The sequence below is a fragment of the Heliangelus exortis genome, chromosome 5 (genome assembly GCF_036169615.1).
Source record: "Heliangelus exortis chromosome 5, bHelExo1.hap1, whole genome shotgun sequence".
Taxonomy (NCBI): Eukaryota; Metazoa; Chordata; class Aves; order Apodiformes; family Trochilidae; genus Heliangelus; species Heliangelus exortis.
Window position 1 is genome coordinate 36,093,920 of NC_092426.1, and position 24,419 is coordinate 36,118,338.

Below are 24,419 nucleotides of genomic sequence, written 5' to 3' on the forward strand. Positions count from 1 at the left end.
TCTGTTCCCACTGGACCTTCTTACTTCAGTCCTCTATGACTGATTCTTCTGGGCTCCACAGGCCAACAGAGGAGCAAATGCAGTTTTCATTATAGGGTGGCTTGCACATTTGTCATGTCAGAGGTTTGTCCAGTTATCACTGGTTCCTAAAAGTGACTGGTGATCTGTTCTGGGAGATGAGCTTTATTTCACAAAACAAATTAATTTTTGCTTTAGTTTTAAGGAAAAAAATTAACTATGCTTTTTGTTACTCCTAGTTAACTTGGGCAACCACTTGCCTGGGTGGTAAGGACAGCTCAGCTAAGTTAGAGGCTACCTCCTAGTCTGTGCTTCAAAGACCTTTCAGCCTGCTGTGATACAAAGAATTAAAAAAACTTAAGAAGATAAAGACTTAAAGTCTTCTGGTGTTAAAGTGTACAGCTCATGTACAGCTCAACTACAAAAGTTGGTATTTTCCTGCTAAGGTTTTACAATACTGGAAAACTACAGAGAAAATCTGTGGCTGAAGAATATGAACTCAGAAGTGCTTCCTCTGCAGAGTCAAGTTCTACATTTCTACAGTGTGCTCTTCATCACTGCCATACCAGGTCAGTAGAAAGATCCCTTTCACTCAGATTTTATGTATCAGTCCCCCATACATGTGTAATTCACACATCAAACACGTTTCAGAGCATATGTTTCTTACTTGTGTCCTCAGAACCAGGGATGGCACAGCTACAAATAAAACAGCTTGCCACACTAAGAGTAGTATTGAGAGATTCTTAGCAGAATTCCATCCATCTACCAAACATCCCATGAAGCCAAAAATTAAATACTTGACAGACCAGGATTTTTAAGGCCAGAGACATTTTATTACATTGAGATTTGTTTATGTTGCAGTCAACTGCTACCACAATAACAAAGTCTGATTTCAGAACAGTCTTCTCACAGGGTATGGATGTGAAACAGAAATATTCCCATGTCACATAAAAACTATTCCCAAATGTCAGTTTTATTAGTAATTTTTCAGTAGTGTTTTCACAGTTTTTGTGCCCTGCCTCTTTGATTTTCTAAAAGCATTTTTTTACTTAGCAAGGAATGACATTCTGTATTTTCTTAAGTATATTTCAATTATGCAAATAAGAACTGTTACTGTCTTTTTCCTATTATATCAGTAGTCATTGAGGAACAAGAATTAAAAAAATAGGAAAACTGTAAACTTTAATTAACAAGAAGTCTTAACTGCAATTAATTCCAATTAGGTTTATTTTCCTGTATTTTCTACTACAGTCACTGCTGTTTTCTTCTAAGGTGCCATAAAGAAGTTGCATATCCATTTTCTTGAGGAGCCATAAATAAGTTACTGAAAAATTACCTGAATTATTTTAAATGTTCCACTCAGCAGTTTTGTGAAGCTGGCCAGTGTTCCCCTTAAAGATAAAAGCACCTCAGGTCTCTTGGCTCTGAATTATTATTGTTCTATAGTTTTTAGGCTTAGAAAAACTTAAATTAGTGAGTTCTCCTAGGTCATTCTTGTGCATTGGACTGAGACCCAGAAATACCACCCTGGCTCCCTTGTTCACAGACATCAGACCACACGATTCCATCAGGCTCTTCAATCCTGAGGACATTGTCTCCATTATTTGCTTTAAAGCTAAACTCATGACTACAGCCTGGAAGCCCAGCAGCACTGATCAGTCACTGTCCTTTCACTGGTAAAGTGTGGGGAAATTGGCAGCCTTGGCAGTGGGAAACAAAGGAGAGGATATGTTCATCAGCCAGTTACTGCTCATTGGCTTCTCTTGTCACTTGGAAGTTATCACCAGTGCATTCCAGGAACCTCCTGGATTGCCTGTGCCCTGCTAGGCTGTTCCTCCAACACCTGAGGGGTTGAAGTCCTCCACCAGGGCAAGGGCTTGTGAACATGAGGCTTCTCCTGTCTATAAGGGCCTCATCTGCTCTGTCTTCCTGCTAAGGTGACCTTCAGCAGACCCCAACTATCATGTCCCTGACCCCCCTTTAATCCTGAGCCATAAGGAAGTTGGTTCCTCATCCATCTCTGGGTGGGGCTCTGTGCATTCCAGCAACATCGAGGGCAACAACCCCTCCTCCCCTGCCTGTCCTTCCTCCAGAGCCTGTATCTTTCCATCCCAGCACCAGTCAGAGTAGTCATCCCCACCATGTCTCCATGCTGCCAGCAAGGTCACAGCCCTGCAGGCACATGCATGTCTGTAACTCCTCTTGTTTATTCCCTGTACTGTGTGCACTGGCATCAAGGCATTGAAGTTGGGCCCCGATGAAGCTGACTTCTGCCTGGAGTGACTGAAGTCCCTGGGTATTTCCCCCTTGCTTCCATGTCCACTCCTATTTCTTCAGGAGCCCCTTGCTCATCTCCATAAGACTCTGAGTGTGCTGCAGTGTGTCCAGCACATCTCTGAGCAGCAGGATGAGTGCCCTTACAAGCAACCCATCCCTTTGACCTTGGCATGTCATCCCACAGCTTGTCACAGGGAAGCCTGATGTGATTCCCCCTTCTCCTTCCCACCTAGTTCAAAGTTCTGTCAGTGAGCCCTGCAAAATCCTGGACAAGTACTCCCCTGCCTCTTTGAGAAAGGTGGATCCCATCTGATGCCAGCAAGCCTAGTGCTGTGTTGGCCATTTCATCATCAAAAACCCCCAAATGGTGGTGGTAACACCAGCCACAGAGCCAGGTATTGATAGACTGGGTCTGTCTGTTTCTTCCAGAAAGAAGATTTGTGGCCTGTGGCCACAAATAGAAGTAGAGAGGAAAAATACCTGTGTGCCAGCTTCCCTCACCAATGGTCCTAAGGCCCTTCTGTCTCCTGCAGGGCAGAGCATTGCCCCATCAGTCTCCCTCTCTCTGACTCCCTGATGCTCCTTAACCTTTCTACTTCCTCATAGCTCTACCACCAGGCTCAGCTGATCATCCACCTGGTCACAGCTCACACAACTGTTCCTGCTACTGCCTTGCATTACTATTGAAAGGAAATATATATAACATATATTATTCAGTTTATTACAAGTATAATACATAGTTTTTACATTTCCTTTTTGATACAGGTCTGTAGCAATGCAGGCACAACTTAAGATCTTATCACTTAAAGCATTGGCCTGTAGGGAATTCCAGCATCACAAAACAGTAGGTTGTGCCTTGGCAGTTGTTAAGTCAGGATGTTGAATACTGACATTGTACTTCAGGAGCTCTGGCAGTTTTTCATTTCTACTATGTAAGATCTGAGCTCAGATGATTTCAGCGTCCAGGTTTTGTGAATCAGCAACGGGGTCAGCACCACCAGCCACGTCCTCATGGGGGAGAGGAAGAAAGCCAAGGTCCCATAGGATCTCTGCAGCAAGTAGCAGGAGTAGACATGCCAGGCCAGGAGGAGAGTCATGGCCAGGTAGATGGGCACAGCTTTCAGGCGACGGCCCCGGCGGAGGTGAGAGCGGAAGCTGTGACCCTGGCACCGCAGCAGCAGGCACCAGCACAGATAGGCCATTAGGGGCAGGTTGAAAAACAACATCTGAAAAGAAGAGCAGAATAAAAAGTAAGGTGATGAGCAAGCCAAGGGTTCTGGGTAACGTACACGAGGACATATAACGGTGAGAGCACATAAAATGGTCCCATTCTAACAGCTGAGCGCAGTGCCCAGAGCTGGAATCTCAGGATACACTTCCAAGATCCTGCAGTGGGAGGCAGTGGCATGCATTTAACCTTCCTTGGAGCTGAGGCAGGGAACCAGACTTGGCAAAATACTAGCACAGTAAAGAAGGGAGGTGCTTATGCCTGTTTAGCTCTCAGACAAGTGTTTGCACTGGCATAATGCAGGGACCATGCAGGAGGCAGCACTATTGGTCTGGCTGAAACACCGAGAAAATACACCCACTCTTCCAGACTAAGTGCAGCTGGGAAAACCAGAGGGCAGCCAGGTCAGACTGCTGGGAAAACTGGACTCCTGTGTACTTTGAAAAGGGAGAGCCACAGTTCTGAAGGGTTAGTCAGTGTACAAGGGCTGCCATGGCCCTTCAGTTCCTATTGCTTAATCACTGCAACCTGTGTCTGAGCTGAGGACAAAAAAAAAATTAAGAGTGGTAAATCTGTAGACATGTTCTCTAATCTAGACACTCAGGGAGTCCAAAGCAACATCAAACAGAGGAAAAGAAGTTTCATAAATTAATGCACAACCTTCTTTTCTGCCCTTTAAACTTGCAGAAAGAAAGCTGTTGCAGTTAGGCATGGCCACTATCTTCTCTATCCTTCCAAGATTTCTCTCTTTTTGAAACTATTAAAAAAAAATAATTCAGGAAAGAGTACCAAAGAAAGCAATTTTTCAACCTTAGTTTTTATAAATATGTACCTGTAAAATCCCAATGAAAAATGTCAGACCACCCTGTAAGAAGGAACCACCAGTCAACACTCCAAAGGAAAAACAGGCCCCCAGCTGGCCATCTATCAGTTCACCTACAGACCATGGTCCTGAAAGAAAGGAAACCAAACATAAAGCACCATCAGAAAATACAGTATAGACACAGCCCTTTTTCACATGGCCCTTTGTACTCCAGAGTAAAAAGTGGTTAACTGGGGAAAATGACTTCTCTATTGCTCATCTATAGTAACAAGCCTTCTGTTTTCATCTCCAAACAGCAATCTGATGAAGGTTCCAATGTGAAAAGCCCATGGTACACCAATGAGCTGTGGCATGCAATGAAAATGCTTCTAAGTTGGTTTAATCTCTGTGACAATTTCCAATACCACATACACTATTTTCCTTCCAAGAGAAAAGGATTGATAGCTCCTTTCAAATGCTGCCCTCTTCCCAGAATTGCAGGAAGACATATGGAAGACATGGTCAAAGAATTCCAGCTTGGCTCCTCTCAGAAGTCAATGTGGGCAGGCTGCACTGTGTTATACCTGCTACACTGACTGCCAAGAAAGTAGCTATTTTAGTGATTTATTATTCAGAGGGGAAATAAGTTCATAGAATCATAGAATCCTAGGGGTTGGAAGGGACCTCGAAAGATCATCTAGTCCAACCCCCCCTGCCAGAGCAGGGCCCCCTAGAGTACATCGCCTAGGAACGTGTCCAGGGGGGTTTTGAATGTCTCCAGTGAAGGAGACTCCACAACCCCCCTGGGCAGCCTGTTCCAGGGCTCCGTCACCCTTACAGTAAAAAAATTTTTTCTGATATTCAACTTGAACCTCCTATGCTCCAATTTACACCCATTACCCCTTGTCCTATCACTGGTCACCACTGAGAAAAGCCTAACTCCATCTCCCTGACACTCACCCCTTACATATTTGAAAACATTGATGAGGTCACCCCTCAGTCTCCTTTTCTCCAAACTAAAGAGACCCAGCTCCCTCAGCCTTTCCTCATAAGGGAGATGCTCCACTCCCTTAATCATCTCAGTAGCTCTGCGCTGGACTCTTTCAAGCACTTCCCTGTCCTTCTTGAACTGAGGGGCCCAGAACTGGACACAATACTCCAGGTGTGGCCTCACCAATGCAGAATAGAGGGGGAGGAGAACCTCTCTTGACCTACTAACCACACCCTTTCTAATGCACCCCAGGATGCCATTGGCCTTCTTGGCCACAAGGGCACATTGCTGGCTCATGGTCATCTTCTTGTCTACAATTGTTAAAATTGTTATCATCAGAGCTGAGATGTCTTGGTGACCTCATGTGAAACGTACATTCCATACACTCATTTTACACCAAGATAGAAACAGCTCTTACTCAAAAAAAAAGTGAAAACCAAATTAAATTTTAAAATATTCACTTCCAGAGTAATTTAATAAAGCAAATGTTGAATTAATTCTAGGGCTTCTAAGTTTGGCTCTTGCAACCAAACCTTTAGTCTCTTTGGAAATTAAGTTCCACATATATTTTGTGAATCTATATTTTCCCGTTCTCCAAAATGTTAGAAGTCTCATTTTTCATCACGAGTTAACATGTAATTTAAAAATATTAATTTATGTTCTCCATTACTCCAGGTTACTTACCCAGTATGGTGTATAAGTTCAGAACCAGAAGAGAATAATAAAAGGTGTCTGTTTTACTGGAGACATGAAGGGAATACGAGGTCAGAGTAAGTAATCCTGGCTTTTCTAAACAGAGACAACATTTAAGAAAATTACACTTGATTCAGGTTGCAACACACACACACACACACACATATATTGGTATTTCTGAAACAAATTGCACATTATTTACTCATTCTATTAAATGCAAAATTACTATTTGGTATGTCTAGAGAACAAATGCAAGGGAATGCATTTCTACTGTTACTGTGACAACTCAAAGTAAGGAGCTGATAACCATCTATGTTAAAACAGCAGAAAAAGCTGCCATTCTAAATGAGGACATTTACTGTATTCAGTCTACCCATAAAATGAAGTTAGCTAGAATGAAAAACATAGAAAAAGTTCCTATTAACTGAAAAGTTCAGAGATTCAAAACAGCAACAGTGAACCCAAAAAGGCAGGTGAGCATGGACTATATTAAGTGAATTTCCTTTGGTTAAATCTGCTTGGTGAGATCTGATAGCAGCTCAAATAAAATAAAAGCTAGGAGTTAGTGGCAGCCTTCTGACAAATGTTTGATGTCAGGAAAAAAAAAAAAAAAAAAAAAATTCCTTTTCTAACTGAAGCAGGCAATTCATAGGCTGAGAGAGTTTTCCTATAGAGGTCAGCTTTCAGCTTTTGGGATTTCACCTATGACATGGCTGCCCTTCTCACAAAGCCTGAGCTTCCAGAGGGCAAGCTTGACCTTTGGAAATCAACAGTGTTAATACATTTGTTAAACATTTGTCATAGTCTATATGGACCTAGCTGATCACAGAATAGCTCTTTTCATTTGTAGCTACTCAGTTTCATAAAGGCAAGTGAAAATCTATTCTTTTTAGTTGTAAGCAGTTGTAGTGACCTCAGGATGCTATGTGTTTAGGAGTATAAAACAAGGGACAAACTCCTGGTGTTTAGCCTTTAAAATGGTTTGAAACACACCTTGTAATGAGATTTTTCTGGGTGCTACCTCTCTTCCCCCTATTCATGTCAGTTTAACAGTCCTGATTTTCATTTACCAGATTTATCACAAACAAAATACCAAGTTACGACAGAACTGGTCTCAATATTATTTTGAGAAGGACCCAAGCCTGTTCATGTTCTTTGCAAAGATTCTATTTTTTTTTGTAGAAGGAAGTCTGTTTCTCCACTGAGGTGAGGGAGAATTCTGTGCCAACTGTAGTGAAACAAGTATACATACAGAATACAAAATAAAACACTGCTTGCACTGAATTCATTGAGGGAATTAAAATGAAACTTATAGACTCTAAATAATTTAATTTTTATTTAAGCGAAGATACCTGATGAAGTTTTTTGGGTTTAATTTACTTTATTTGACATACTGGAGGCATTCTGGGTTACCCTTAAAAGCAAAACAGCAGCTTCTGAGAACTCAATCAAACCCAACAGTACTATATGCAAAATGCATATGGTGACTGACAGCATGATTACTTTTATACTGTTAGCATAAAGACAAATAGTAAAAAATTTAAGGGAAAATTAGATCCTTTAAAAGCTACAAACACTGGTTCATACCTCTGAGTGCTGGCTTTTGGAGGTATCTGAAAACAATGATCAAGGCAATCTGAATCAGCACAATGAGTCCAAAGAGCACACGAGCCTGAAAAGAGAGTTTTAACTCTAAGGCAGCCCTGGAGTAGAAGCTGCCTTGGAGCATGGCTTATGGACACTGATAGAATGATACAAAGATTTCCCACTGAAACACATATTCAAAGCTTGATGGTGTCATTGAAAGGAAAAGTAAAAAGAAACTAATGAGTACTTAAATTATTGGACTTGCATCTTACTGACTTGTATTCAGCTGAATGGCTGAAAGTGACAGACCTCAATCTTTCAAGATCGAGGCTTGTAAAACACATCCACTGAAAAAGTGTGAGTACATTTCCTATGTAAAACATTTTCTGAGCACTGTACTGAACAGAACTACAGCTCAAGTCATTGTGGACAATATCAGTTATTGATTAACAAATCTAATATTAATAACTTTGAGTCCAATTACAATACAGTCATATGGACTCTCCTATCTCCTTCTCTAAGTGCACCTACCTATTATGACGTGTCCTATTTACATGTGCTGAGCTGTAACACTTGTGAATGTGACCTGGAACTTGTTGAAGCCAATGGGAATTTTGTCTTCCTCTTTGCTAGAGCTATCTGTTCAGCTGATGTGAGCCTTTTTTTCCAGCATCTTTGCCAGTACACACAATGCAACAGATGAGAGTGATGTTTTCTATGATTTAATGTTTCCTTTTTCTACTCCCTCTGGTAGCTTATTTTCCATTTCTTGCTTGCACAAAATGTGTGTATGAATTATGCAGGAATTATGAAATTGCCCCCTGCATTCTCTGGGGAAACCAGTACAGAATGATTAATGTTTTGCTGTATGTACTTACTAGAAGATAGAAGTCAGTGAGAAGAACAACAGATGCCCAAAAGCCAAATCTAAGAGAGAGGTTTTCTTCCAAAGCAAATATATGACTCTGTGTGCTAGTTCTTCCTGAGGCATCCTAGATTGATATAAAATAAGAGAGCAGTTAGATATTAGTAGTGCACACAAAATACCTGGTTAAAGTTGCCATTTGTCAATGCAGCTTTTCTGGAAGAATTAGAGTAGTTAGGCACTGGAACAGGCTGCCCAGGGAGGTGGTGGGGTCACCATCCTTGGAGATACTCCAACAGAATGCAGATGAGGCACTTCAGGACATGCTGGAGTGGGATGGTGACTTTTTTTTTTTTTTTTTTTTGGGGTGGGTTTGGGGGCAGGTGGTGTGACTGTTGCACATGGTGATCTTAAAGCTCCATTCCAACTGTGACAATTCTGTGATTCCGTGAAATAGGTTATAATGTATTTTATCCCTAGTTTTGTGATGCAGAAGGGTGATGGGGCAGATGTGACAACACAAAAATTCAGTACTAAGAATTCCAACAGGTACCTTACCTGGACAGTCACATTTATGTGATGGAATCCTTCACTGTAGTTCTGGGGGCTCCACCTCAGCACATAGAGAGGGCCAGATGCCTGATGTGCACTCCCCAGGTGAACTCCATCTATATAGACTTCAACAGAGGTGATGGCAGAAGGAGAGAAGGCCAGAATTCTAAGGAATGAATAAAAAATAAAATAAACAGGACTTGCAGATTTGCCATTACTTCCTGAAGAGAAGCCTCTAAAGATTATGCTACCCCATAGTTATTAGTTTAAGAGAGTTAGAAATAGAAAGAGAAGCACTGTATGGTATTGTTCAAAAGAATAGGACAGGAAACTGGGCTGTGGAATGGACAAAAAGGGGCAGAGATCCTCAGGTCCTGGCAGAAATAATCTTAGAACTCTTGCTGTCAAAAACATTTCCTAACACAAGTGTGATGCACACATACAGACATATAATGAAATACTTGGAGATGTCTTCATTAAAAATTGCCACTCTCTCTCCAAAGCCCTTTGGTTTGGGTGTAGGGTTACTTTTTAAAATTTTATTTTTTTGGTTGGTTTTTTTGTTGTTGTTTGGTTTGTTATTTAATTTTAATTTGCAAGTCAAAATATAACTTCTCAGTCTTTGTAACTAAATTTATGAGAAATGGAGTGGACTGCAAGACTGTTTTCACAGATCTAAGATAGCAACAACTCTATTATCACTTGGTAGTGAAACTGAGATACTCAATATATTGTACAGAAAATTTCTTTCATTTCAGAGCACATTTCAGGCAAACTGAGGAGTGTCATATAATTACAATGAATGATTCTACCCCTTCATAAATTTACTACAATAACAAAAATGTTCAGATAAGGTTCTACATAGGAAACTGGAAAGTAGGTAGACTTAGTTGGACACTGCTTCCTAACTGAAAACTGATGAACTTCCTTGAATTATAATTACATGTATGCAATGTACCCATGTATTTCATTCATACTGGTCTAACAGCAAATAGAAGATGTTGAAAAGGGCACAGAAATTTGAAATACAAATGAAAAAAATAACTAGAAAAGGAAAGATGGAGAGATTAAAAAACACATATGTATGACACATATGAAAACTGGCAGAAGTTTCAGAAGTTTTAATGTATAAGGGATGTAAAACTGAAAACACAAGAAGCTAAGAAATCCAAAGCAAACAGAAAACAATATAGAACACATCAACAAAATCTTGAAATCAGTGGAGGCAACAGGAACATGTGCAATTTATAGCACAGGTTACACTTCAAGATAACTGCCAGCTTTGGTTAGATAAAAAAAGTTAAATTGACTGTAGGGAAAGTAACTGCATAAATAAACCAAACATGAATTACTACTCTTTTTATCAGAGATATGATACAAGTGGCTCTCAGGAACAATTGTGCAGAGAAAAGTGAATTCTGAGGACAGTGGACACACACAATTGCAAAAAAAAAGGTTTTGTGTATATACATATAAATATAGATGTGCATTATAATCAAGAAAGAGCACAACTACCAAAATGTAGATTAATGTTGTGAATCAAGATTACAGGGTACCTGATGTGAGTGGAATAAAGAATTCTGACCAGTGGTTCATGAGCAGCACTGCTGTAAAGGAGGGATTTGGGGTTGGTGATGAGAACTACAGGCCACTCATCAAAGGTAAGATCTGCAAAGCTCAGGAGGTCGTGATCAAACGCGAGGATCCGGTACCTGGGATGAAAGGGAAAAAATGTTGTGGATACCAACTGCTGCATGCACAGCTGATTCCCATCCTTCCCAAATCCCTAAACAGAACTGGTTTGATTTGCTTTTTCATTTATTCTCTCTGTAGTTGATCCTGTATCAGCCAACTGTACAGCTGGTTACTTCTCATCAAGTTCATTTGATTATAAAACACTGAAGGACGACCAAAAATTCCAAGTGCCTGCTGAATTCTGGATATGAATCAGATAGATGAACTTTATGTTTAAAAAAAATAATCAAGTACATTACTACAGTGTCTGGGTAGGTACCCTAGTCTGGGACAAAGGCCCCAGTGTGCCCTCTTCCTGTATGCATACAAGTGTCTTTCTTAGGATTACTGCAGAATAAAAGCTGATCTACTACTAAACAAACCATGTAGCATCAAATACTTTTTGATATGCTGCCAAAATAACATTTCTCAGTAGACTATTTTTGTCTCTAAAACTCTAGCTGGTGCAGCACATGGGTATTTTGAAGTAGTAATGTTGAATTTTATTAGGATTTTCTACTTTGAATACTAAACACATATAAATGGACATTCAGAAGCCCTTTTATTTCTAAATATCAAGAATTAATAAAAAAAATTACTGAATTTATTATCACACTGTTGGCATAGGGGAAAAAAACCCAAATTTACACACAGAGACACTTTTCAAATGCATTAACAGTAATAACCAGTCAGGCAGATCTAATACTTCTTTCAAATTCTCCAAACAGCATAAAAGGCAATCCCTGAACAACCAGGTAGGCTCCATATAATAATTTGTTCACACAGAGTTCACTCACCTCCTGTTATGCTTCCAGTCTCCCAGTTCAAGTTCCAGAGTGCCACCAGAGTGCTGAGTGTACAAGGCTGGCATCAGCCCACCCAGGGTATGGAGATGTCCACATAAATAGGCTGTGGCAGAACTAGTAATAAAACATAAGAATTGTGATTATTGGGGCTGGGAAGGAAATGGAACTGCAGAAGACCTGCAAAGTATAGGAGAAGAATGTAAAGAGAGGCAAGAAATGTACTTCAGACTCAAATTAAAAAAAAGCAAGGGAAAAAAAAAAAGCAAGGAAAAAAAAAAGCAAGGAAAAAAAAAGCAAGGAAAAAAAAAAGCAAGGAAAAAAAAAAGCAAGGAAAAAAAAAAGCAAGGAAAAAAAAAAGCAAGGAAAAAAAAAAGCAAGGAAAAAAAAAAGCAAGGAAAAAAAAAAGCAAGGAAAAAAAAAAGCAAGGAAAAAAAAAGCAAGGAAAAAAAAAAGCAAGGAAAAAAAAAAGCAAGGAAAAAAAAAGCAAGGAAAAAAAAAGCAAGGAAAAAAAAGCAAGAAAAGAAAAAAGCAAGAAAAGAAAAAAGCAAGAAAAGAAAAAAAAGCAAGGAAAGAAAAAAAGCAAGGAAAAAAAGCAAGGAAAAAAAGCAAGGAAAAAAAGCAAGGAAAAAAAGCAAGGAAAAAAAGCAAGGAAAAAAAGCAAGGAAAAAAGCAAGGAAAAAAAGCAAGGAAAAAAAGCAAGGAAAAAAGCAAGGAAAAAAGCAAGGAAAAAAGCAAGAAAAAAAAAGCAAGAAAAAAAAAGCAAGAAAAAAAAGCAAGGAAAAAAGCAAGAAAAATAAAGCAAGAAAAGAAAAAAGCAAGAAAAGAAAAAAAAGCAAGAAAAAAAAAGCAAGGGAAAAAAAAGCAAGGAAAAAAAAGCAAGGAAAAAAAAAAGAAAGAAAGCTCTTACTTCATTAATGTTCGTATTCCTGGAGCTGGGGAGATGATTGTTGAGGTGGGATAATGGCCAAACCAGATGGTATGATTGCTGTGAAGACTTTCTGTTGTCATCAAAGATAGCTCTTCCATTTGATTCTGAAATGGGCAGGTGTTTGAAAGAAAACAAAAAAAAACTATTCAACATTCAAGCTATTTGGAAAGAATAGGGAAAGGACAGCAGAAAAAAGCCAGTGTAGAATGCAATTACTCTTTTTTTTTTTTTTCCCCCAACAGGGAACACATTCAGTTGTTTCACAGACCTGTGCATGAAAAAATGGTACCAGCAGAAGTCTCCCTAAAATCTGATGTTGGAATAAGAAAGTGAAAACAAGACACTCAACACCTTCCTTGCAACTGAACACAGGAAAAGTGCAACATAAGGAGAAATTTTGGTAAATGATATTGCTATCTTTTCTACTGCTTATTTATATAGTCAAAGACAACATGTTTGAGTTGACTTTAAAAACATCTTCACCTTACAATTATCCTCCCTAATATCTCTTGAGTCACTTTTATGGACATAATAGGAAAGTGTGCACCATCATTTAACTGGATGAACTATGATGCTGAATCTTGACAATGTTCCTCTTTACATAGCAAGTAAAATTTCTCTCATTTACTTGTTTGACTTCCAATAGTTAAATCAACCATTTACTATCCAGAGAGACTCCCAACACCACTAAGATCTAAAAGTCTTCAGTATCTTCAGTTTTTGGTGAAAATCTGAAAAAGATGCTCTCTGGACTCCTGCTGCTGGATAATTAGCAAGCAGATGCTTAACTTACTGTGTCCAAGGACAGAAGCTTTTCTTAGCTCCTGAGAGTTTGGCTGCACATCTACTGCAGCCACTATGGGTTACAGTAAACAAAGAGAACAGTACTTGGCACTACTACACCAAGTACCATCAAGTGTTTTACAAACACTTAATTAAATGTTGAGCTTCCTTTAGACAAGATTAGAGGGAGAAGATTTTAGTTTTCATTGAGGCTTTTATCACAGGCAAGATATGGCATCTGTTTACCATGAAACAATAACTCTCTGCCAGCACTTCATAAGAGTTTCTCAAGAATACTGTATCAACAAACTGAAGAGGAAAAAAAAAACATTAATAAAAATCAAAGAGAAGCAAGATGTTACCTAAGCTGACATGAGACTTAAACATTGGGATTAAAGGGATACTTTCAAAACAATACCACATGATTTTTATGGTCTCAGAAGATCAGATCTCACTTTCATAAATGACACATTTCTCTATAGCATTGTCATTCATATTATTCCACTGGTAAGTTCAACTCTCTCATCTGTAATTTCAATGAGAAAAGCATCTAACAAAGCAAAAATGAGTAAAATTAGGACATCTGGGTTTTTTTCTTTGTTAAAAAAAAGTTTTCAGCATATAAAGAAATTATCACTCTGGTCTAGTTAAATGTTAAGAAACTACTGATAGTGTTCTTAAAACATCTAATTTTGAGATTTTTGTACCTGATTAATTCTTAAGAGAGAAAAAACATACTCTGTATGTTAAGTGACATATTTTTTCTAACAGTCCCATATGCATAAAAATGTAGACTCTTAGATGAACACAAATCTTTCAGACAATTCTTTGTAAAACAAACAAACCAGTATAGAAGTAAAACAGCCAGCAAAGTGGAAGGCCAAGATTTATAAAATACCGTGTTTAAAATCCCAAGGAAATTATATGGTCTCTTGGGGCCTGGACTGAGTGTGGCATCCACACAGATGAATGAATAGTTCCCAAAAGAGGTGGTGTGAAGGTAGTGGAAAGAGCCATCTTTACTCCAGGCAGAGTATTTCCTGTCAAAATAAAATGGAAATATTGTTGTTAGGGAAACTTGCAGCAGTGGCAAAAATAACCAGTACAGTACAAGTGCAAAACATCTTGCATTAGATCTAACTCCATCTTGTCACTGCAGTAAAGTCTCCTCCTAAAAATCAATGGCATTTACAAGTCTGTACTTCAAAGAGGCACTACACAGGTCATGTGTTAAGCAGCAGGTTAGCACTCAGAAAAAAGTTTGCTTAAATACACTTTCCCTATGCAGCGTGGCACTTTTTATGGATAAAGAATAGGTCAGCAGCATAAACAATGCAAACCAAACAGCCAAGATGACAGGACAGTAGGATATTATACCATTCTTAATTAAAGGAGATCTACAAAGCAAAAAAAAAATTGTCTTGGTACCTGAAAGATTTTTTCAAAAATATTTTTTCCTTGCTTAGCTAGAAGTATCAGATGCATCAATTCTTGTCTCCACTATTGTATTAGAGATCTCTTAACTTACTCTGATGTAGAATGATCAGCTGTTGGCTAATGGAATATGAGTTTCATAGAATCATAGAATCATAGAATCCTAGGGGTTGGAAGGGACCTCGAAAGATCATCTAGTCCAACCCCCCCTGCCAGAGCAGGGCCCCCTAGAGTACATCGCCTAGGAACGTGTCCAGGTGGGTTTTGAATGTCTCCAGTGAAGGAGACTCCACAACCCCCCTGGGCAGCCTGTTCCAGGGCTCTGTCACCCTTACAGTAAAAAAATTTTTTCTGATATTCAACTTGAACCTCCTATGCTCCAATTTACACCCATTACCCCTTGTCCTATCACTGGTCACCACTGAGAAAAGCCTAACTCCATCTCCCTGACACTCACCCCTTACATATTTGAAAACATTGATGAGGTCACCCCTCAGTCTCCTTTTCTCCAAACTAAAGAGACCCAGCTCCCTCAGCCTTTCCTCATAAGGGAGATGCTCCACTCCCTTAATCATCTTAGTAGCTCTTTAGTTTGAACTAAAGAAGTACTGAACCTTTTCAGTTATTTTCCAAAAGATCCAAAACAGAGGTATCACACAAAAAAAATCTTACAAGCAGCATGTAAGTACTCCTTATTACTCCTTGTTTCTCAACATAGCAAATCTCAGCAGCTTTCCTGCCACCTATGGAGTGTCATGGGAATTCTTCATAAAGAGAGTAAAAGCAGAGAGCAAAGGGTTGCTGCTCTTTTGCACATTACCTGATGTTAACTGAGTTCTTCAATCTTAAAATAATCTGAGAGAACTGTAAACATGGAAGGACTTAAAAGACATAGCATTTGATTCCTTTCTTCCCTGCCATGGTTTTATGCTAAAATTGACTTTGATAAATACATGTAATGATGAACACGTACGTTGCTTTCTCTCCTTCCACTGACAATAGATATTTTCAGTTTTTCTAGCTTCTAAAATTGAAGTGCTTTTGATACTTCTTGCACACTGGGAATCTCACATACCCTCCACTGGCAAAGACACATAATGAAGCCTATTAAATTGTTCAAGTAAAAATTAAATTCTGTAACTACAGTGGTTGTGAGTAAATCCAAGATGAACTCAAACTTATTTAGTTTAATTGGGGGGGTAATTTTTGTTTTCTTTGGGGGTTTTTTGTATGTGTTTTGTGGTCTTTTGGGGTTTGTTTCTTTCTTGTTTTGTTGTTGTTCTGGTTTGGGGGTTGGTTTTTTTGGTTGGTTGGTTTGGCTTTTTGTTTTGGTTTTTTTTTTTTTAAACCTCCCTGCATGATATGTGAAAGCTAAAATATCCCTGAGTTCAGATGATGAGTATAGATTTAACACTGCCATTCACAAAGCAGTTCATATCACTATTCCTCCACCACTCTGAATAAACAATAAAATTGGCAGGAAGGTTGACCAGAACAGAATAAAAGACAACATATTAAAACCAAGTGTCAGATATAGATCAATACATGCAAAGGAGCCAACTGAAGAGTGGAAAGTTCCCTCACCTGTCTTGAGGTTTAAATCTCAGGTGTGTTTCTCAAGGACATTTTTCCATCATAATAAGTGCCCATCTTGCTTCTCTACTTTCAATTTTCTAAAATAATTCAGATGTCAAGAAACAGCTCAGATAAAATTTGGACTCTTATGACAAGAAAAGCCCTTTTGGGCATTCAGAAAGAACATTTAAAAGGGGAAGTTTTCACCTGCTTTTCTTTTTTTCATCTCTTCTAAGGAGGAAAAGCATTCTTTGGAAACACTGGTTTCCTCACAGGAAAATGAACACATAATCCATGAAACATTTCTTAGACAAGTTTACACTATATTCAATTACAAAACACAGAGGGAGAGAAGTCCATGCAAAGAATTCTCTATTTCCTCAACCTATTCTACTCTACTAACTGGTGATGGAAAAGAGAGGGGACAGTAAATATGACTGGTTTATAGAAATGTCTGTGCAAAAGCATGTATGTAACTGAAAACAGAAATTTGTTTGGCAAATTTAACCTTGAATTTAATAGCATCTGTATGATAAACAAATGTACCTGTAATAATTTCGGACATTATCCAGGTGAGGAATGTTGAATGAATCTGTAAGGGAGAGAAAAAGGAAATGAAGAAACTTTTAGATCATATTGATCATTGACCTCTGTATTTTTATTGTTTTTAAGTGCATAATTGACAAACAGACTGCCCAGCTGCACAGAAAAGACATTATATATTTGATGCACTTGACCTAAAAGTGGAAATAGTTTTCTCATTTCAATTTCAATTCAAAGATAAGAGTTGTTGTGACAATGTAAATTGTCATTTAGTGGCTAAAAGCCACTAAATTCTAAGGATTTTGTAAGTTCTGAAAAATCTTTATAGCCAATGTGGAAACACAAATTTAGCTTTTAGCCACTAAATGACATACATGCACCCATCAAAATGGGTGCATTCTCTGTAAGAAAGACCTAACTGATTCAAGGAAAATAAAGTAGCAATAGCATCAAAGAACAACATGTATAAAACCCCAACTTGGGGAGGTCTCTACTGCAGTAGGGGTCCACCTCTCCATTAAGGCTGGTAACAAGAGCCTCATAGGAAAATGGGAATAAAATGCCATATACACTGTATAAGACAAAGCATGCACTAATTTTTCCCCCAGTGTTAGGCTTTCTAGTTTTGCTCTTTCTGAAACAGCTGGCTAATATAACCTACAATGTTGTAGCTTCTGTTTGACTGCTTAGAATGTAGCAACAACTATGCTGTGTCCAAACTTCCATGAGTTAATTTTATTCAAAATAAAGCATATTTCCTTTAATTTAATAGGGTGGTCTATGTAAAGTAAATTGAAAACATTTCTTCAGTGGGGTAAAGTTACAGTTTGCCCTCCCATTAAAAGATGGAGTATATAAACTAATGACCTGGAAACTAACATCTGATGCTACATTTTACCACCTGCCAGGCAAAAAGAATAAATGGAGATTCTTCCTTCTCTGGAACTAAAACTCCAGTAGTTGCCAGTAAACAAGTGTGCCCTTGGTGGAGCAGACATGTGGATGGAAAGCCCTTGTACTGGCTTATAACCACCTTTAACATGCTGGTAAGTACTAACACTTTACCTCCACATGCTAACCTGCCTACATCAGCTCTGTAATCACAGGAGAGAAAAAGATGTTTCCTTTCCTTCTTACCGTGATTCCCTTTGATATCTATCCACTTGGTTTTTTCCATGACCCTTGATCTCTTCAGGATTGACTGGTAAGTTTGCCATTCTACTTCTATCTGTTCAGATCCCAGTTTATCTTTTGTCTTAGCATCTGTCAGGTCACCTGAAAAGTGTACAAAGATGAGATGTAACTGGAGGCCTACACAGTTTACACAAATACTGGACCTAGGCAAGCATTCAATCCAAACCTCCTCATCTAAGTCCCTGCAGGTCCCCTCTGTGCAATCTTGCTATGAGGGTAAATGCCTCCTAATGGAGATGCAGCATCTTGTTCAAGTATCCATCAACCACATCACTGCAGAAAGTTATGTATTCCTTACACCTGAAGATTCTAGTCATAGAAGCTCAAGTTCAAAGTTTGAACCAAAACTGCTTCTGTTCAGACAGTGATGCCTCTCTGCACTGCTAGTTAAAAGATGAGTGCTAACAATGTCTTAACTCTAAACCCAAAAAGCAAGCAGCAGGTAAGTAACTCTCTGTAGAAACAAAAGTCCAGGTCTATCATTAAGTTTCTAAAGCCTTGCATATAGTAATGGCTCAGTCTTTTTGATTTGCTTGCCAAAATGCAATCTGTTTCAGTGGCAAAAGCAGCAGCAAGCCACAAAATGAAACAGCAAGGCTTATTTCACCTGCCTTGATACAACATGTTCAAGCAGAAACCAGTAGAGAAATCTTGTGTTAGTTCACAGATGAATTTTGTACAAATGAGCAGGGATTGTTCTGTCAGAGGAACTAGCTTTTAATGGCTAATCAGAGACATTGTTCACTTCTGTAATTTCAGTTTGAAGAATGCTGCAGAAACACTACCAGGAGGACAAGAAGGAAGGTAGCTGATAGCAAGAACCAAGGTATAGGGACAAGTACTAGGAAAACAGTAGCTATATTGCATAACTATGCCTTTGTAATGTATAATACACACTAAAATCAACATCAGCCTCAAGACATTGAACAAAAATTGATTCCCTTGAGTTGAGAAGTTATTATCAGTGCTTTTAGCATTATATCTTCAGCTAAAATTCCATTTCTTAAGGTATCTTACAGTTTTAAGGTTCTCTCTTGAGATCCTAGAATTTTGCTTATCTGCTCTTCCTTTGTCAGCACATTCAACAGGAAATTCACACTTCTGAATTGCTTACCTGTTGCTAGAACAAGTGCTGGCTGAATTACATCAATTGTTTCAGAACAGAACTTTTCGAAGTCTGAAGTTCGTTTGGGATCCCAAAATCTACTGATATGAATATCTGACACCTACAAAAGAGAAAAATGAAACAGTGTCCCAAGCAGAGGGTTACAGCTGCCCAGTTTGTTCTGCCAAGCCCAGTACAGAAGAATGCAACACAAGAGCAGTCATAGTGATTCGCAGCAGTACGAGGGACAAAGGCAGAAACAGAAGTAGGTGAGTATGGGAGAACAAAAGCAGAGCAAGCATATAGTACCTTTAAGCACCTTTAACCCCTAAACCCACATTTGCATCAAGAAAATGTCTTTAAACTAGGGACATACAATAACATGAGGAAATACTTAGCCATCTACAGTAAGTTGTAATGGCTCCAAGTGGCCAGCTGACTGTCCAATGTCTGTGAGCTTCTGGGGCAACACAGTGATCTTGCCACAAGAGAGAATACTGAATAGTGCTACAAAGCAAGAATAGGTTAAAGTTATCTAGGACCAGAAACATAATGATAACTAACTATACACTTGGTTTGACACTTCCAGTAGCTGTGTGGAAGGCTTTCTGACATTCCACCCATGCATTTTAATGGAGCTAATGAGTGTGTTTAGATCCCATTACATGTGCCCTGTGAAAGCCCAAGAAATGATGATACTGCTTGTACATAACTGTAAAAGATGATGTTCATTTGTAAACTAAAGAGTCAAAGTCCCCACATCAAAAAAGCCACATGGGGCAGGATGGGAAGAACAATAGTAATTTTTTTTTTTCTATTTTTAAATACTGTGACTTCTCAGGTCTGTCAAAAACCATCTTGACTGAATGAATGCTTCCAATTCCACTGAATTCCAGTCAATTAATAAGTTATCATCCCCAGTTTAGTAAAAAGGTATTTGATGCTCAAAAAAACGTTAGCGTGATGATATCAATAAGAAAGAAAAACATTAACTTTTACACTAAATTTAATAAACCTGGGTCTTGTAATCCTCTTTCCTTTTTGAAAAATCCATATAAAACACCTTGGAAACAAAATGCCATAGCTTATTCAGTCATTTGAATTTTTTAATTCTGCTTCAGAAAATTCCCCATATGCTTATATGGGGACTTTTGCCTAGAGATTAGAATTGGATGCTAAAAAAGGGAAATACCTGCACACATATAGACATAACCTTTTTTTTTTTTTTTTTTGACACATTCAAGTTAAGTGTGAATCAAAGAGCACAGTAAAACTGCAATTCATCAAACCTAACCAACAAGGAAACAACATCTGATTTTGCTTCTCCTCAGCCTGTGGATTTGCAATTTATCTATCTCAGCAATCACAGAGAAAACCCCCAAACTTCTGTTGTTGTTTTCTCCAGATTCTTGAGCAAATAGTCTTGCAGGAAACCTTACTCCTGCTATACCACTAACTAGAGAATGCATTTTTCCAGCCTTTTAGTAGACAGTGGTTGGGAAGCCTGACTTTCTACAAAGATCTTCCCACTTTTTTCCTCTGCTATGATATGGGTTCAAGATTTACAAAAGGCTTTTGTAAGTTCTAAGGATTTTGTAAGTTCTAAGAGTTACAGTGTCCTAGCACTAAGTTTCTGTCATCACTAAAAAACATTAAATAATGTGAATATCTCCCCCCAATTTTTTTTTAATTAACTTCAAAAAATGTCCCAATAAAATGTAAGTCAGTGGACAAGCTTGCAATGCAGTGTAGGTAATCCTGCTTGCTGCAGTTTTTCTCTATATCCTGTCTTCTGATGTGGATATTTGACCTTTCTCACTGCATCATGGGCAGTAACTGTCATCAAACAGGTTGAAGGCAGCTTAAGGGTGAGGAGGAATCACCATCCATGTTCCTTATCTACAAGATGTGGTTCAGGACAGGCAGGAGCACAAGGGAGAAGTACAAGGCCCTCAACAACAGAAGAATGCATCCATCTTACAGAAACAGGAAGAAAATCAACTCTTAAAGTGGGACAAAGGTTGAACTAGAGTGCCTCTTAGGCACTGGGTAAGAAAGGAAGTTCTACTGTAAGAAAGGTGAAAAAGCCATTAACACAAGACTTCAGTACAAAGATTGCATTTGACTTCAGTTTAAGAGATGGTCCTGTGGATGGGAGGAAAAACAAGGCAGGAATTGTTGGGGGCAGAACAGATTGTGTTCAACTCTATCTGGTGACTGATGCTAGACCTATGGAGTCACCAGGGACCCTGAAGCCTGTTTCCCTCAGCATCATCAAGCACAACACTGGATTTAGTGCTTGGTTAATTTCCAAGTTAGGTTGGTGATAAAGCAGCTGTTAAAGGACATGTCTCAAAGAGAATATAACCACTTGACAGTAAAGCCAAGTCTCAAATTAGCTGTGCCGTGACCTATCCATGGGAGAACTCCATGTGAAGTAACACAACCAGGAAGCAAATGGCAGGAGAAATAAGGAGCTGTGCATGATGCTTGCTCAGCATAGCTCCGAGGCTGCTACATGTTGCTGTAGTTGACAAGATAGCAGCTCAGGACAAGGGCTTTATCTACAGTAATTCAACCAGATCTCTTACCTCGAAATCTGTTCTGCAGTAAAGATAAGCTTAAAGTCACCTCACGAAGAATTACTGGGAAAACTTGACTTTGAAACAGGGATTGGAGAGAAGAGGACTAATAACAGGTCCTCTTACTACCAAGAGCACTGCCTACAGGTCATACATATAGGCAAAGCTTCCATGAGTTTGAGAATAAATGTATGACAGTAAAAGCAGACTGCTTGTCATAAGGCACTGCACAGCAACCCCCGTGACACCTCAGCTGTTTTTTTACCTGAAAATGTATCAACAGCTTTACAGTTAGTTATAAACTGAGTACTTCAGGAATGCTCTGTTGGAAAGAGCCAGGAAAGAGGACACAGAAACACCCAGACACGACCTTCCTTCCAAGACCATGCCAGGGTACTGCGGGTCTTATGTTCAACCTGGAAACAAAGCTGTGTTTGTTTAGCCTAACATTGTGTGCATTTAGCCTCACCTTGTACTAGGCCAGCACCTTCTGTTGCTAAAAAAAACCTGCGTAACTGCCTTCTCAGGCACACAACTTTCGGAAGGGGAAAGGGGCGGGCAGAGCCTGCCTTTCTCACTGGGGTATTAAATAATACCGTACCAGGCAGTGTATTAATCACTTGAATTTTAATTACCCCCTCCCACCACGCACACCTCATTTTTCGGGTAGCCCAGCACCTGCGGGGATCCCGGGGGACGCTGCCGCGGCTCCTCACCCAGTGCGGGGGTTCGGCAGCTGGGAGCACCCTGACACCACCTGTCCCGCCTTGGGCCTCCGCCGCAACACAGCCCCGAGAAACCGAACCTGAAGCCGAACCTTCGACCGAACCACCGCCGGTCGAACCACGCCTCCACCCGGGGCCCCCGCACTCACCTGCACCACCCAAAGCAGCCCGGTGGCCTCCGCGCCGGGGCCGAGCTGAGGAGCCCGGCGGCGGCGCGGTCCCTGCGGATACAGCCCCTGGGACGGTGCGTACCAATCCAGCACCAGCGCCACGGCGGCCGCTGCCAACAGCCCCGCGGCCACCTTCAGCATCCTCCGCCCCGCCGCCAGCCTGCGCCGGCCCCCAGCGGCCTTTCCCGCCCAGCGCTGCCGGGTTCAGCACTTCCGTGTCCCGGCCCCCCCCCTCGGCTTCTCGGGCCGCCCCCGCCGCTTGTCTACGGGTGGCTCGGAGGAGCGGAACCGGCGGGGGGGAGGAGGTGGGTGCTCCCCGTCTATTGGCGGTTTCGTCCCCGGATGCCCTCCCCCAGGACGGGCAGCGGCTCCAGGCCGACCTCGTGGAAGCAAGGGAGGGTGGAAATGCCGAAAAGGCTAAAAAGAACCCGAAATGGTATTGTCGGTGCGTGATCTGCGTTAGTCCTTAAGCCATTTTCGTGATTCGGGGGAAAGTGTGTAGCGTAGTAGAGAGGCCCACGGCTATTTCTTCCAGTCAGGAACCGTGGGGACGGAAAAAGCCGTGTGGAGAGATCAGTGTCTCATCCCGCTTCCTTCCACCTGCAGCGTGTAAACATTCACGGTTTTCTCCCCCTTCTGTCTGTTTACAACTCTGCCTGCTTATACATCCAGGCAATTGAATCTCTTTGCTCCTGAAGTATATAAAAAGTCTTCTAATTGTGCTCTGGAGATGAATTTTTTTTATTTACACCATTTAAGGTCTTACTGTAGTAACTAGTTTCATCATTGCTACGTTGCTCATTGCTGTCAGCACTTCGCTTCCCTAACTGCAGCTGCATTTGCTGTTTGGTTGTTAACCATCTCAAGCATGAGTCTAGCTAAAAACCCTGTCACTTTATGTTGATGTTTTATGTGATATCGTATGTATTCTCAAACAACATTTCAGAAGTTTTCTAATTCAGTGTTGCCTGATTTTCATTAACTCTCTTCCCATGTAATCTGTTATAGGGCAAAGAGAGATATAATTTTTGACACAGATAAAGAAAAACACTTTTCAGATCAGTTACATTTTTTAATACATAACTATTTTCAATTTTCAAACTGTATTTGATAATTTAGCTGTTTAGTGGGATCTAATGTATGCTTGCTTTGTTCTATTTCTGCTGTCTTCCATCTTGCTTGTCTGCTTCCTATTCTCTGCAAAGAACACCCCAAACAACTGCTTTTAAATCAAAAGTTAGCAATCAATGATCCTTGTACAAGATTACTAGTAAACACTAGTAAACTAGTGTTTACTCAGTTTCTTCCTGGAGCTCTTTTTTTTTCATTTTGTTCTTGCAGAACTGCCAAGCGTCAGCATTTTGTCTCTACTAAAATGTATCTGAATTCCTGAATATCTGTTTTGTTCTTACTAATGTATTACTTTAATATCCACGGAGATCTTGATGTTGTGTGCCATTTCTGCCCAGGGACTGGTGCCAACTTGTTTTTTTCAGAGGTTCCCTGCTTCAAATAAGAACTTTTTGTCTTCCAGCCTATGTGGGTTCTTTTTTATATTATGCTTTTTATATTATGTTGTATAATAACTCTTTATTCTTCTACAACTAAAGCATTGGTTTTCTATCAGCATGCAGTAAAATGAAACCATACTGATTGTTCAGCTAAGAAACGTGGCCGTGCAAGAGGCTTTTCTCACAAGAGGAGGGACTGCAGGCAGCTCTCCTGCTGCTTGAGCATGTTTGTTGTTATCTTGGAATCACAGGTTTGCTTCTCTTGCTCACCAGCATTGGGAGATGAATTATACAATTGCTACTCTTAATGCTAAAA

At 39.9% G+C, this 24,419-nt stretch overlaps 1 protein-coding gene and 2 long non-coding RNA genes across 3 annotated transcripts; 2 read left to right on the top strand and 1 right to left on the bottom strand.

The window, feature by feature from the left end:
- The first annotated feature begins 430 nt into the window (after positions 1–430).
- Positions 431–12,886, top strand: LOC139796492 (uncharacterized). The gene is made up of 3 exons (XR_011726039.1): positions 431–587; positions 5,992–6,086; positions 12,724–12,886. It is a non-coding gene; the product is annotated as an uncharacterized lncRNA (long non-coding RNA).
- Positions 830–22,827, bottom strand: TMEM62 (transmembrane protein 62). The gene is made up of 14 exons (XM_071744591.1): positions 22,572–22,827; positions 19,125–19,236; positions 17,954–18,091; positions 16,820–16,865; positions 14,163–14,304; positions 12,461–12,585; positions 11,545–11,667; positions 10,570–10,725; positions 9,020–9,179; positions 8,475–8,588; positions 7,597–7,681; positions 6,001–6,105; positions 4,356–4,474; positions 830–3,521 (listed from the first exon to the last, which is right to left on the bottom strand). The coding sequence occupies exons 1-14, from the start codon at positions 22,731–22,733 to the stop codon at positions 3,195–3,197; spliced, it is 1,914 nt and encodes a 637-aa protein (XP_071600692.1). The 5' UTR covers positions 22,734–22,827; the 3' UTR covers positions 830–3,194.
- On the top strand, positions 17,126–20,857 carry LOC139796491 (uncharacterized). Its single transcript, XR_011726038.1, has 2 exons — positions 17,126–17,862; positions 19,087–20,857. It is a non-coding gene; the product is annotated as an uncharacterized lncRNA (long non-coding RNA).
- Positions 22,828–24,419: the final 1,592 nt, after the last annotated feature.